General features: G+C 40.9%; 1 protein-coding gene across 7 annotated transcripts in view; it reads right to left on the reverse strand.

The window, feature by feature from the left end:
* Window positions 1-13,809, reverse strand: part of ESRRG (estrogen related receptor gamma) — a 461,392-nt gene that overhangs the window by 118,985 nt on the left and 328,598 nt on the right. For 6 of the 7 annotated variants that reach the window (XM_085887365.1, XM_085887364.1, XM_085887366.1 and 3 more), the window contains one exon: window positions 13,111-13,236. In XM_085887365.1, coding sequence (XP_085743491.1) covers window positions 13,111-13,236 — 126 coding nt within the window. The remainder of the gene's footprint in view (window positions 1-13,110; window positions 13,237-13,809) is intronic. The other variant, XM_085887363.1, reaches the window with a different exon arrangement.

Here is a 13,809-nt window from a genome sequence, read left to right on the forward strand (position 1 = left end):
CTTTATATTAAAGGGTTCTGGCCGTCCAAAAATCCACAAAATCATCCCTACCATATCAAGTGGTATGGTTACTCAACACACCCCCGCTGTACAATGTCAGGGGTGTGTTCAGTTACCAAGTTTCTTGTGGAGAGCTCACCAAGTGGCTGAAGCATTCAAGCAAGCAATCCATTCAAAACCATTGAAAAAGAATGGCTGGCTTGGCAAGCGCGAGCCAGATGCTTGGAAACTGAACACAGCCCTGCAATCAGGACAAATAAGAGAAAATGTAAAAGTTTTCAAAGCTGAATTCAAACTGAAAATTGACAAAAAAAAATTGGTCTGATTTCTGGAAAATAAGAGGACGAGAGTGATGATGATATGGATTGTGACAGACCCACACTTTCAGACTTCCAGCTGCTTCACAGCGACACAGGAGGCAAGGGCTTTGTGAGCTTTACGGAAGACGATGTTCCAGTACCTTAAATATCTTTGGAATCATATATATATATATATATATATATATATATATATATATATATATATATATATATATATATATATATATATATATATATATATATATACACATATATCTTCTTCTTCTTTCGGCTGCTCCCGTTAGGGGTCGCCAGAGCGGATCATCCATATGATCCGCATAGTGATTTGGCACATGTTTTACACCGGATGCCCTTCCTGACGCAACCCTGGTCGCCTCTTGCGACACAGGTATATGGTACACCCATTTTAACCGGGGTATACACTGGCCCAATACACTGGTACTCATTTCGCCAACCTCGGAAGGATGACAGGCTGAGTCAACCCCCTGGTGTATTAATTCAGTGGCCCAACGGGGCTTGAACTCAGGACCTTTTGGATCCCAAGCCGCTGCCCTAACCACTGCGCCAACACCAGGCTCATATATATATATATATATATATATATATATATATATATATATATATATATATATATATATATATATATATATATATATATATATATATATGTAAAACATGTGAAAGAACTGTAATTAAAGATGTAATTAAAGGAAACTGTCTCTTTTTTACCTCCTTCATCATTTAACTTTGCCCCGCTGTGGTTATGCCATGTGCCATATGGTGAAATACCATTTCACCTGCACACCAGTATACCGCACAGTTGGAATTTTTGGAACTAATTTAACGTATAGCCCGCGGGTTATTTGTGTGAGACAGTAAATCGATTGTTCGCTTTCCAATCAAATAAATATATAATTTGCTTTCAAACCAAGTAAATGGATTATAAGCTTTCAAAACAATTAAAATGATTATTAGCTTTCCCACGGTACCATTTTTAGCTTATCTGGAATTGGAATTCCAGATAAAGTGTTGCCATCGTGCACCGTCCGTCCGTCTCCTATTTTGACTTCACTGGCCGAACCACGAGGCCGATCTGGCTGAAATTCGGCAGCAAGGCTGGTAACGGGGATTGCAAAGCTCGTTCCGGTCACGTGACTTTAAATAGGTCAAAATGGTGGACTTCGTAAATTCCTTCAAAAATCTTCTTCTCCAGACCCACCAGTCAGAATGCTACCAAATTTGGGTTGCAACATTAGGCCAGGGCCGGGATAAGCTACAGATCCAGTGGTCATATTTGAATTGTTCTCCGACAACAGGAACCCTTTACAATAAAGTATGACAAACACTGCTCCTTTTCAAAATATATTGTACGTGATATTTTCATCCAGGCATTGTGCTGGCAGGATGGCCAAGAGGTATGCACACTCGCCTCTAAGCTGTCTAGCCTGGGTATGAATCGCGGGCCTGATGATAAACTGTCATCCTGGTGTTTCAAAGGCAGGGCGATTCATCAACGTGTGTGTGCTGTCCATCAGATGGACGTTAAACTCGATGTACCATCTGCCAGCATTCGTTGATGGACGTTTAACATCGCATCTCCTTTGTGAAGAGTAGGTGAGCTATTGCCGGCACATTGGCCAAATTACAAATTCCTACCCTAACCAGCAGGGAGCACTGCATGAGTGGCACAGCCATGCTCCCAGCAGTGATGCAAACCAGTAACTCCAGGCTGCACACAAATGATGATCCATCCCATCCATTGGGACCATACTCTGTGCAGAGCGTCGTTGCTGCTGAGGCAGTCTCCTAGGATATCGGGCACAATCCTGGACGGGTCGCCACTCCGATGCAGGATACTCGAACGGCTCAATCATCCCAGCAAGCTGGTATTCATTTTGCCCACCTCAGAAGGATGACAGGCAGAGTCAACCCACCTGGTATTAATTCAACAGCCGAGTAGAATTTGAACCCGGGATCCTAGGATACCAAGCCGACCACCCTAACCATTAAGACATCAGGTGCGAATGATAAGGATCCAGGCATCTGGCCATATGAGCACATTTAATTGGTAGTTTCATAGTATGTAGAATGTATGAATCATGCATGAAAACCAAAATTAATTGTGTAGAATCCCCAAAGCCACGATGCATAACGATGCTTGCAAGTTTTGGGGACTGGATCAGAGAGAATCACCTCGAGGATTCAATGTGGCAGTTCCCACAGTTGACATCGCAACGGTTGATACAACACTTCAATCAGTTTTTGACCCAAATGACCGCAATGTTCAATCAATTTAACACGACCAAACTCCGACTTGTGTGCGGAATTTTGGCAAGAAAGCCAGGTGGTGTCGCATTCAAAGCCTGCAGTGAATGAGAACTCACAATCGTGAGAAAATGTAATCCAATTGAAAACGTCTTGAGCACGCGCTTCTGGATAAAACACACACTACCCGGTTGAAGCGTTGTACACAAGAGAGTTCTGATGTGAGATAATTTCTGAGAAAGAGAGACTAGTGAACGTAATCTGGTGGTAACCCTGACCTGCTTGGACATGTTACACTGACAGAACGAGTTACTCTTGAAAAATCTAACACAATCTTGATGGTTTAATGGCTGTTATAAGTACTGCAAAGGCAGGCCCTGTGAGAATCACATCCTAGATGTTGGAAAAAGCATTGTCAGTGATTTCCACTTGACAATATCAGGCAGTCAGGAAACATGTCAGGTCTTTGTAGCCAAGAGAACGAAAAATCACTGCACGCTTTGAATTCACGTCGGAAAGTGAACCACTTGCTCCGTCGAAGGTGTAAATTGATTGGAAGGGAAGCTCGACGCGCAATTTATATCCTGAGAAGTTCTGTAATGTTTTGAAAAGAAGCAAAAATGGAGGGAAATTAATGAAATAATCACGATTTATAATGGTTGGTAAAAGTGACATCTCGAGAGGACATAAATCTCTCGCAAGATATAAGAGAACCTTGAGATACTTATCTGCTCAGTGGAGAACGGCTGGAAGACCTGAAAACATCTTTCATTGACCAATCAGAGTCCACCTTTGAGGCAACACATGGTGATAACTTACAATATAAGTATTTAACCTACTTATAGGTTAAACCTACTTTAACAGATTAACCTACCTTAACAGTTTTTTTTTTTGAAACAGTGACATATAAACAGGCTATAAACCCGAGTATTTGTGATCATGTGCAAGAATTGGAATGCAAAGTGTGATGTCCACAGGTACAGAAGGGTTACAAACCAATTCCAAGACGTGTTCAAACACCTTGTCAGTAAAGGCGGTCGAACAGCAACTGCTGCTACATGCCGAGACTAGGGTCTCATCTCGAAAGGCCGTACAGGCTCCCTATGACCATTGGAATCTGCTCCCCTCCAACCGTCCGGCACTGCCAAGCAAATTATGAGATCTGGTCCCGACACCGGTATCATGTGTATGACAGATATGGATAAATTTCTCGTCACGCCCTGGCATGGCGGACGAAGGCAATTTCCAACTGCCACTCACGTCCCCACACCTGGAGCCTCAGCTTGCCCCATGTGAAGCCTTCCTCAAATTTGATGCAATATTCAACGTGTGTGAGCTCTCGGGCCCAGGGGAGGCGAGGGAAAGGGCCTAGTCGGCCTGAGACCAAGCGGCGTATTTGCAGTCTGTCGCGATGACCTCCTGCTCCTTTCATCGTGTCCCAGTAGGACGATGAAAGCTGGCCTGTCCCCTTAGCCCTAATTGTGTCCTGGCTCCTATGAGACAAAGTGGGATATCGAGAACTGGCCCAATAGAGAAAGTGCCACAAGCAGACAAATGTTCTCCATATTCACTTAATGCAAGGTTGTTCAACACGTACGATATTGCCATCCATGCGTTATCTTAGTTATCGATCTGTTTCATTGCATTAATTACCAACTCGAGTTCCTGACAGATTTCACAAACATGTTTGACATGTTTAGGCCTTGTAGATGTGTTCTAAACAAAGAGATGAAACGGAACGATTCATCACCTGAATATTTTCAGATTGCAAATCGCTCATCCAACCATCTTTCTGCTTCCAAATCATGCACACATTCCCGAGCATACTGTCCTTAATTAAGACTTGTCTTCAGAGATCATCATCACGGCACAAAGCTGAAACATTATCCAGATGCGCCAAGGAAAGGGAATCGAAGTGAAACTCTTATGGGACTCCAAGGCCCTGTGCGCTCGCCTGGAATGCTGCCCAAAGGAAGTGTCTTGATTTAGGCCCCTTGACTCAGGCACGTCAAGAAGAGTGCTGATACAGCGCCTTGTTATTTTGTTTACAGACCATCAAACAGCTGCCACCTGCACGCACGCCGCGTCATTTCGGATTAAGGCGCAGTGGGCTGCGCACACCCGCTTGAACGCTCCCAAAGCCGTATCGCTCTCCTTACGCTTAATCCAATCCCGCTGACGGAGGGGCTTTCTCGGAAAAAATGCACTTATTTTGTGCGTCTCGCCGGCAGTAAATTATACAAGCTAACAGCTATCGGGAGCCTGCCGCGGAGATAACCGGGTAGTGGAGTGAAATGGATAGGGGATCGCAGGCCTGTATGGTGCTCGTCGCTGGTGCTTTAAAGAGGTTGGTGCAATGGTATTGCTGTACGCGTGACGCGGGCCCAAATTAGCGGTGTTTTAGCAATTTGACAGGGCCCACGAGTACTCGCATATACGTGGCTAATAAAATGTCTGCAAAACCCTCGACGTAATAAAAACAAGTGTGCAACCAGCACCCAATGACAAATCACCCTCCAGAGAGGTGAATCCAATTAAGCTGGTAGTGAGAGGAACTAACATGTTTCGCATGTAAATATGCAAATGAAATCCATACACTTTGAAATGTCAGCAGCGGCTTAGGCCTCAGTCTGAAGGTTCACTTGAAATCTATGCATTGCTGGTGTGTGCCAATGGACAAACACAAGTTGTGGGTAATGGCAAAAGTTTGAGGTACACACACACACACACACACACACACACACACACACACACACACACACACACACACACACACACACACACACACACACACCTGGAAAAGAAGGGCAGGAATGTTGATGTTTCTAAAATAAATCATCCCCGCAAAGCCAACAAGCTCGAATGAGCTAAGATCCTCGTCCTCTTAATGATGACATCATAAAAGCGAATATGACGTCATTGTGATGTATCAGGTTTGCAATAAATTATCTGTGCTAATGCCCGGCTTGATTCCCGCAAACAAAATTCAAACAGCTTGCCTCGTTTCCGAGATAAAATGGTATAGGCAATTTCCATTAGCGGCGATATTATGACGTCAACTTTTTTTCTAGGAAGAATTTCTGAAATCGGAGATGGTTACTGCCTGCGCGTGGGCTTTCTGCATATACATGGCAAGTTTCATGAAGATCCGATAAAAACTCTGGGTTGTGAAACAAAAAATGTCAAAAAATAGGAATGACGTCATAGTGATGTATCATAAGTGCGGTAATTCATCTCTGCTAATGCCCTGTTTGATTCCTGCAAAGAGAATTCAAAAAGCTTGCCGAGTTTCGGAGATAATTTTTTTGGGCGATTTCCATTCGCGGAGATATTTTGACGTCATTACTTTTTTTCTTGGAGCAATTTTCAAAATCGGAGATGGTTACTGTCTGCGCAAGGTATTTTTACATATATGCCACGTTTCAGGAAGTTTCAATGAAAACTGTAGCTGTGAAACAAAAAAGTCCACAAGAACAACAACGTGAGTAAACATTAGAGATCCTCAACGAGGATCTAAAAAAGTTCACAAGAACAACAACATGAGTAAGACTTGGAGATCCTCCACGAGGATCTAAAAATATAAGAATTGAACCCTAAATAGTTGAAGTGTAGTATTTTAATAACAGTGATCAACCTTTAGCCTTAATTCCTCCTCCTTGTGTCATTATCAGTGAGGACAACTGTTACTGCAAACAAGTATGCATTATGATGTCATATCCTGATCCGTTATGTGAGGAAAGCAGACAAAATATATTAAAAATTAATGTCCAACATGAGGAGTAAGTCGCTAACTAAAGGCAGAGGAGATGACTGATTTGTGCACAAGGTAAAACATGAAAGATCATGAGAAAACAGTGCATGAGAGTCAAAAACAAAACAATAAAGAAGAAAAAGAGCAATCAGAGATGGCAGACCCTCGCCAGGACTTGTTTTGTGTGGTGTTTGTGTACTGGTACATTACTTAATTAATAATAAACATAACGGGAACTATCTCTTTATAAGTGCCAAGGGGTATTATAACTATCTCTTTCTAAGTGCCAATGACCGGGTACCAAGATGTCCCACTTTGATGCAACCATGCTTTGATTGGACACCTGACCCTGACCTATGTTGTTTATTATTATTCAATTGAATTTAGAATGGGATTAAAAGAAATTGAATTCAAATCAAATGGAAAAACAAATGGGTACAGTCCTGCATTGGAGTCATCAGAAGGAACTCAAACAAGCAAAAAGCAAAGATGAAGTCATCAGGAGGAACCTGGATAGGATTCGGGTTTCAGCTGCAACTCAACAACCCTCAAACCCATCCAGGCACAGCCAAGTGAGCCTCATTCAAAAAACAAAAAATTTAATAAAAAATAACGCAGAACAAAAAATCAAATAATTCTGGCTGCCAGACCATGCGTCCGATCAGATTGAAATTTAAAAACATGTATTCCCCATCGGTAGTGGATCATAATTGTGAAGTTTTACATCAATTGATTAAGCCATTACCAGAGAAAACATTATTTAACATTTTGCTTCAATCCAATATGGTTGCCAAACCATGTGACCAATCAATAATTATTCCTCAACAAACTTGTACACCCATGGCTTGGGGAACATTTTTGTGAAGCTTTCCTCAATCTGTCCAGCCGTTCTGGAGAATAAGATTTTATAGGTTTCAGGGTAAAACTAATAGGGCTGCCAAACCATGTGACCTATGACATTATATGTGTGAAACTTTTGTTCCTCATGGATAGGCGGTCATATGTGTAAAGTTTTGCCTCGATCTGTTCAGCCATTTCAGAAAAGAAGATTTTTGAAGGTTTTTTTCAAAGAAACAATATGGCTGCCAAATCACATGACCGATGACGTTATCAAAACCGATGTCCATGTAATTCATGAAAAAGTTACGCTGATATCTTGGAACGTCTTCGTCCTGCATGAGATGTACGTACGAATTCCCCCAAGAGTTTTAGATGGCTGTAAAAACTAAATGCTGCAAATAAATACAATATTTGTATAACTCTTCGACAATCGCATCAACAGAAATGGAACACAAAACTAATATTTTCCAACAAAACTGTATTAATTGGATTCAAGACCTTGTACACCTTTATGAAGTCTTTTCATTTCACTTTTCTCATCAATATTTACTTTTGCCTGGACTTCCTGCATGTTCATGTTGGATTTTGGTGTATCTATGATATTGACATTATTTTTAATCGCTCCCTTCACTGATCCTCATTACCTTTGATGTGATTTTAAAGCCTCTCCTATAGCATAGATTGGGGGTGGGGGGGTGTTATACATGCTGTAAGGTTTGTTTCTACAATTAGTGCCCCCAATTTTTCATGCGACTGCAGAGTTTCTTCGACACCTATTTATTTATCTATTTATTTATTTTTTATTCCCTTTATCTATTTATTTATTTATTCCCTTCCTTTTTTTCTGCCAATGTCTGAGCTGCATCTCATATCTGGCTGGGAGCTTTGGAATTAAATTTTGCATCAATAATGGGAAGAAAAAATATGCAGGGTTCACATAATTTATTTGACCTTAATCTAATTTTTAAGGTTATGACCTAATTCAAGACAATTTAACATTTTTCACCATAACTTGACTAAGAATTGTCCAATCAGCACACAATTGGGCTTTATAGATAGCCCAGAGCAAGGTGCATTTACACTTTATTTACATCATACCCCTCCGGGTTAAAATTCAACATCAAATGGTGGTCTGAAAAAAGAAAAAATAAAGTTTTTTGTCATCGCCCAATTTTGCCAACTCGAAACATCTATTCCCTTCAGCAGTATTGGCAAGTCATCTCCATACCCTCCTCACAGGGGGGTTACCCTGGGTACAACCAATAAGTATGCACAAAATTTTGTGGAGATCGGACAAAAATGGTAAGTTTCCACCCTTACAGGTGGAGGCGTTTTCTTCCTTGTGCCGATGACCTGACCGTGGGTACTACCAACAGGTATGAAAAATTTGGTGGAGATCAGGCCAGCCCTGTTTTTTTCTTGATGATTATCAGATGTACAGGACGTACACACACATGCCTGCATACCGAGAATTGCCCGATTTAATATACATAGTAGGATGCGGAATCTCAAAGACAGCGTGGCCTTCAAAGATGTTCTTGCATAATAATGGTGCACTTTCACTGAAGTTGTGCACAGATATTTCATTAGTGTCCTTGACCTTCTTTTTTCCAGATTGTGACCTCATTAACAAAAAACACATTTTTGATCATAACTCGAAAAGTTTTCCTCTGATTTTCATGATGTTAAGTTTTCTGGATAGATTGTAGATGGGAACACATTTCCTTAATTTACACTATTCCTAAAAGTTGAAGGTCAAGGTCATATGGTGGAATGAAAAGAATGCACCATCATTGGATCACAGGCACTGGGGGAGGCTTAACCTTGGCGATGACTTTGTGATCGCAGATATCCAGTTCCTTCTTGGAATCGTCAAAGTAACTTGTCAGCAAATTTGTTAAATTAACACAGAAAGATTAACGAACAACTATTCTTGCTCTTTGAAAACTAATGTCGATGTTTGTTGGCAGAAAGGTATAAAAATGAATGAAATAAACAGAACTTTGAGTGTTGGTATGTATGTATGTATATATATAGATATATAATATGTTGTTCATCTTTCGGCTGCTCCCGTTAGGGGTCGCCACAGCGGATCATCCGTTATGATCCGCATACTGATTTGGCACAGGTTTTACGCCGGATGCCCTTCCTGACGCAACCCTGGTCACCTCTTACGACACAGGGATCAGGATTTGGGTTTCACCATGATTCCGGGCTGCTCTACACCCTGCCCAGTGCAGAGCCCCCGTCCTCAAGCGATCCTCCAACCCAAGCCTCCGAGTAGCCGGATTACAGGCGCACGCCACTACGCCCGGTATATAGATATATAATATATATATATATATATATATATATATATATATATATATATATATATATATATGTATTGTTGGTGCTACCTGAAGCAGTGTCTTGACAAAGGTTGATGCACATGGTCCATCAACAACCCCATCCTTGTGAAATTGCCGAATCTAGAACCAATGCTCACCTCCAATTATATTAGTTATTGCTCTCTTTTCCCACCTGTGTAACCACCTTCCACACTCTCCTTCTATCTCATTCTTCCTTCCCTGTCTTCAAGACAGCTGTTCACCACCATCTTAGGTCATCCCCCATCCAAAGCCATAATCTTTTCTGCACCGGTTAAACCACCCCCAACCCTCCCAAAGTATTGCTGATGTTTTCATCCAGTCCACCCCTTGCTTTCTCCGTAACCCTCATCATTCTTCTCCCTCCACCCTGCTGTTGGCATTTTCCTTTTTTCCTGCTGTTCCCTTTGTTATGTTGCGTCCTGATCTGATCTGTTTTGTGTCTGAGCTCTTCCACGAGACGAGATCATGTATAAACTAGAAGGGCACTCTTCGATGTCGTGACATGCCTTTGCCCACATTACGACATCATTATACATCGTTGTACCAAGTTTGATTAAAATCCCTGAACCCAGATTTAAAATATTAAAAAATAATTATAGCTGCCAGGCCATGCGTCCGATCAAGTTAAAGTTTAAAACATATATTCCCCATGACAAATAGATCATGACTGTGACATTTCACGTCAATTGATGAAGCAGTTCAACAGAAATATTTTATTTAAAGATTTTCGTTCAAACAAATATGGCTGCCAGACCATGTGACCTATTAATTATTCGTGAACACCCTGGTGCCCCGAAGGCTTGGGGAACATGTGGATGAAATTTCCCCTCAATATGTCAAGCCGTGCTGTAGAGGAGGATTTTTAAAGGTTTATTCTTCAAAAAAAATCAGAGCTGCCAAACCATGTGACATATGACGTCATAGGTAGAGAACTTTTTGTTCCTCGTGGATAGGCGATCATACCTGTCAGGTTTCGCCTCAATCTTTTCAGCCGTTTTGGAGAAGATTTTTGAAGGTTTTTATGTTTAACAAAAAATGGCTGCCAAACCACATGTGACCGATGACGTCATCATTTTTCCCTCCTATAAAATTTTGCCTGAGATGACCCTCAAATTTTTTCATACTGATAGGTTTAAGCGTAGACATAGGCAATTATGATGTCATAATGAAGTATAATAAGTCATAATGACGTATGACATCAAAAAAATCACACTTGTTTCACATGTGTCAGACTTCACATGTGCCAAGTTTCAATTTTTTCCATGTATGTACAATTTGTGAATGTCTTTACAGCTGTGGAGGAACACTGGGAAGGGTGTGAAACAGCAAAGGGCTTACCTTGGTCGCCTTTCTTGGTTGCTTTATGCAACTTTCTTCGGCTACAAGAGCATGGGAGGAGTCAATTTATTTAAATAATCCTAGCCACCTGGGTTTAATTAATTAGGTGAGAGCTAATTGGTTATTCCCTCCATTCGCAGGTGAGAGATGTGGGTGGGTCTTTGTTTTTCATTCATCTGTTGACCGTTTTTGATATTTACATGTGGTACATGCTTGGGAGCCTAAGTGGTGCATGTTTCTGTCTGCGCTGTCGCTGATGATTCGCCAACAAGCGAAGAAACCAGTCCGGCAGCTGACGGGGTGTGTAGCATTGGGATTCTCATGTGTGTACTATTTATGAATGTCTGTATTGCTGTGGAGGAACTCTGGGAGGTGTTTGAAACAGCAAAGGGCTTACCTTGCGTAGCCTTTCATGGTTGCTTTATGCAGCGTTCTTTGACTTGAAGAGCATGGGATGAGTCAATTATGTATGTATGTATGTATGTATATATATATATATATATATATATATATATATATATATATATATATATATATATATATATACATATGTTTGACATACACATACACACATATATACATTTATATATACATACATACACATTTTTATTTAAGGAAAAAAGGTGAAATGTCGCCTGAGACCGGCTCTTCTCTTGCTTGTTTATCATTCGATTAGCAGAGTATATGCAGCTAATTTTTAGTTGGATGCGCATTTTTCCTTAAAAAAAATTTTTTTTAATGAAAACAAAAAAGAAAAACAAATAATAATAAGAAAAAATAAAATTGCACACGTGTCCGAAGGAAGCGGTTCGATTTGGTATTTTTCATATAAAATAGGCGAAGCCAAGAAACGAACGAAACCCATTAGAATGCATTAAAATTACCCTTTAGAATTAAACACAGTGGGTTAGAAAGGTTCTTCTTCTTAATTTTTGATGGATGGATGGACAAGCGGATGGAAGGAAGGACATATCCAAATATTGAAGCGGCTTCACCGCTTAAAAATAAAATATATTCTGATTTGCACATTCATTGTAGTACGTACGAGCAATATATGTGATGGTAAAGGGATAGTGTAGTAGTCCAACACAGATAAGGGTAGATGGAATGAAATTACACAATGTATCTTTCCAGCAAACATGCACATTTGACTGGGAATAAATGACTGGTTGCATCATCAGTTTAGGCACAGCTATGCTTAAGTTGTCATCGGTTATGGACAGAGTAGACTCCGATTTCAAATCCACAAAGGAATGGAAACAGTTGGGACAGCAGGTTGGACATCTCCGATGGAGAGCACACTCGATGTGATGCCCTATCTGAAAATTACCAATTTTGGGTTGGGAATTGAATGCCTCCTGGAATGCTCAAAAAGGTAGTACACCTCAACAAGTACTTAGGGCCATCATATTTTTGGTGGCACAAGGTCGGAATTAAAGGATCAATTGTTAGCATCGATTAGTGACAGTGATCTGCAATGACTACCGAGATTAGAAAGCCATCAATGGCATATAAAGCCATCAATGGCATATAAAGCCATTGATGCATTCGCTTCTTGAGATGAGATGGATGTGAGATATATTTGATGCTGTTTGAAAGAACAAATTGTCTTTCTTCATTGTAAACTTTGATAAAATGAGAGATGTTCCCTAAGCAATGTCGTATTATAGCAGCATTTAATTGTCTCAATTTTCACATTGCAATGTCATTTTTATCTCGAAAAGGAAAGTCATCACCAACATGACAACACAGGGATGTGTGGATAACAGGTGAAGCTGCAAACCTGGCTGTGCAATTGTCCTCGCAGAGGCTCTTCCAGCAAAAGCTCTAATGTGTCAATAGGAAAGTGTCATTGATGTTGAAAGGGCGCGAAAGAGCATGCCAGGATGTCACCGATTCAATGTTTTCACATTTGTACACATTTATACATACTTGTGATGCGCAAACCAAATTTATGCAAGTATAGGAAGCACAAGTTCTCACGACAAATCACACCTTGCGTTAACTGCATTGTGTGTAATTACTTTTGGCATTCTCCTAACATTTCCAGCTTAATGAATTGTAACTTCACACAGATATAGTATTTGTTGCCATGATATCCAAAAGCTTCTTTGCTTTAACCCCCCCAATAAATATACTGCTGGTGGGAATTTTGGAACTATCAGGGCTGAAGTGCTGAAGTCAAGTGTGTGATGCAAAGGGCCGGGGAGGTGCAATTCCCCACCTCTCTTACCTTCCTTCATCATGCCCACTTTGAGGCATTTCATGAAACGACATGCCTGGCAGGACTTGCGTCGGCGCTTGGTGATTTCACATTCATTTGTGGCTGGGCAGCTGTACTCAATACTGCCTGTGGTTGAACACAAGGGGAGGAAGGCAATGGGCCGAGCTCTATAGGGTTGAGATGAATAATGGAAAGAAGCACAGAACAATCAGTGAGTCCGTTTCTGAACGGTGGGTCAAAACCTTGGTAACTCCCATGTTAAGAAAGATAAAATAATTCCATAAGTTAAGTTATTAAATGTTCTTAATAGATGCCAACACGTAGCTGTGAGAAGGTGTCGCCGACGAAGTCGCTCATTGTGTGTAATATTTACATGTGAAAACCCTTTCACCTCTTCCATCATCATTCACAGGTGAGAGATGTTGGCGAGTCTTTCATTATTATTTATATATTGACTGCTTTCGACATTCACACGTGGTACATGCTTGGGAGCCTCGTTGGTATGCATTTCTGTCTGTGCTGTTGCTGATGACTTGCCAATGATGAAACTGGTCCATCAGCTGAGAGGGTGTGTTGCATCAGGATTCTCATGTGTGTAGTCTTTGTGAATGTCTTTACAGTGGTGGAGGAACTATGGGAAAGGTTTGAAACAGCAAAGTGCTAACCTTGGTAGCCTTTCCTGATTCATCTGTGCAGCTT

This window comes from Eptatretus burgeri, chromosome 7 (assembly GCF_056783735.1).
Source record: "Eptatretus burgeri isolate ZD-2024b chromosome 7, Ebu_testis_v1, whole genome shotgun sequence".
NCBI classification, from domain to species: domain Eukaryota; kingdom Metazoa; phylum Chordata; class Myxini; order Myxiniformes; family Myxinidae; genus Eptatretus; species Eptatretus burgeri.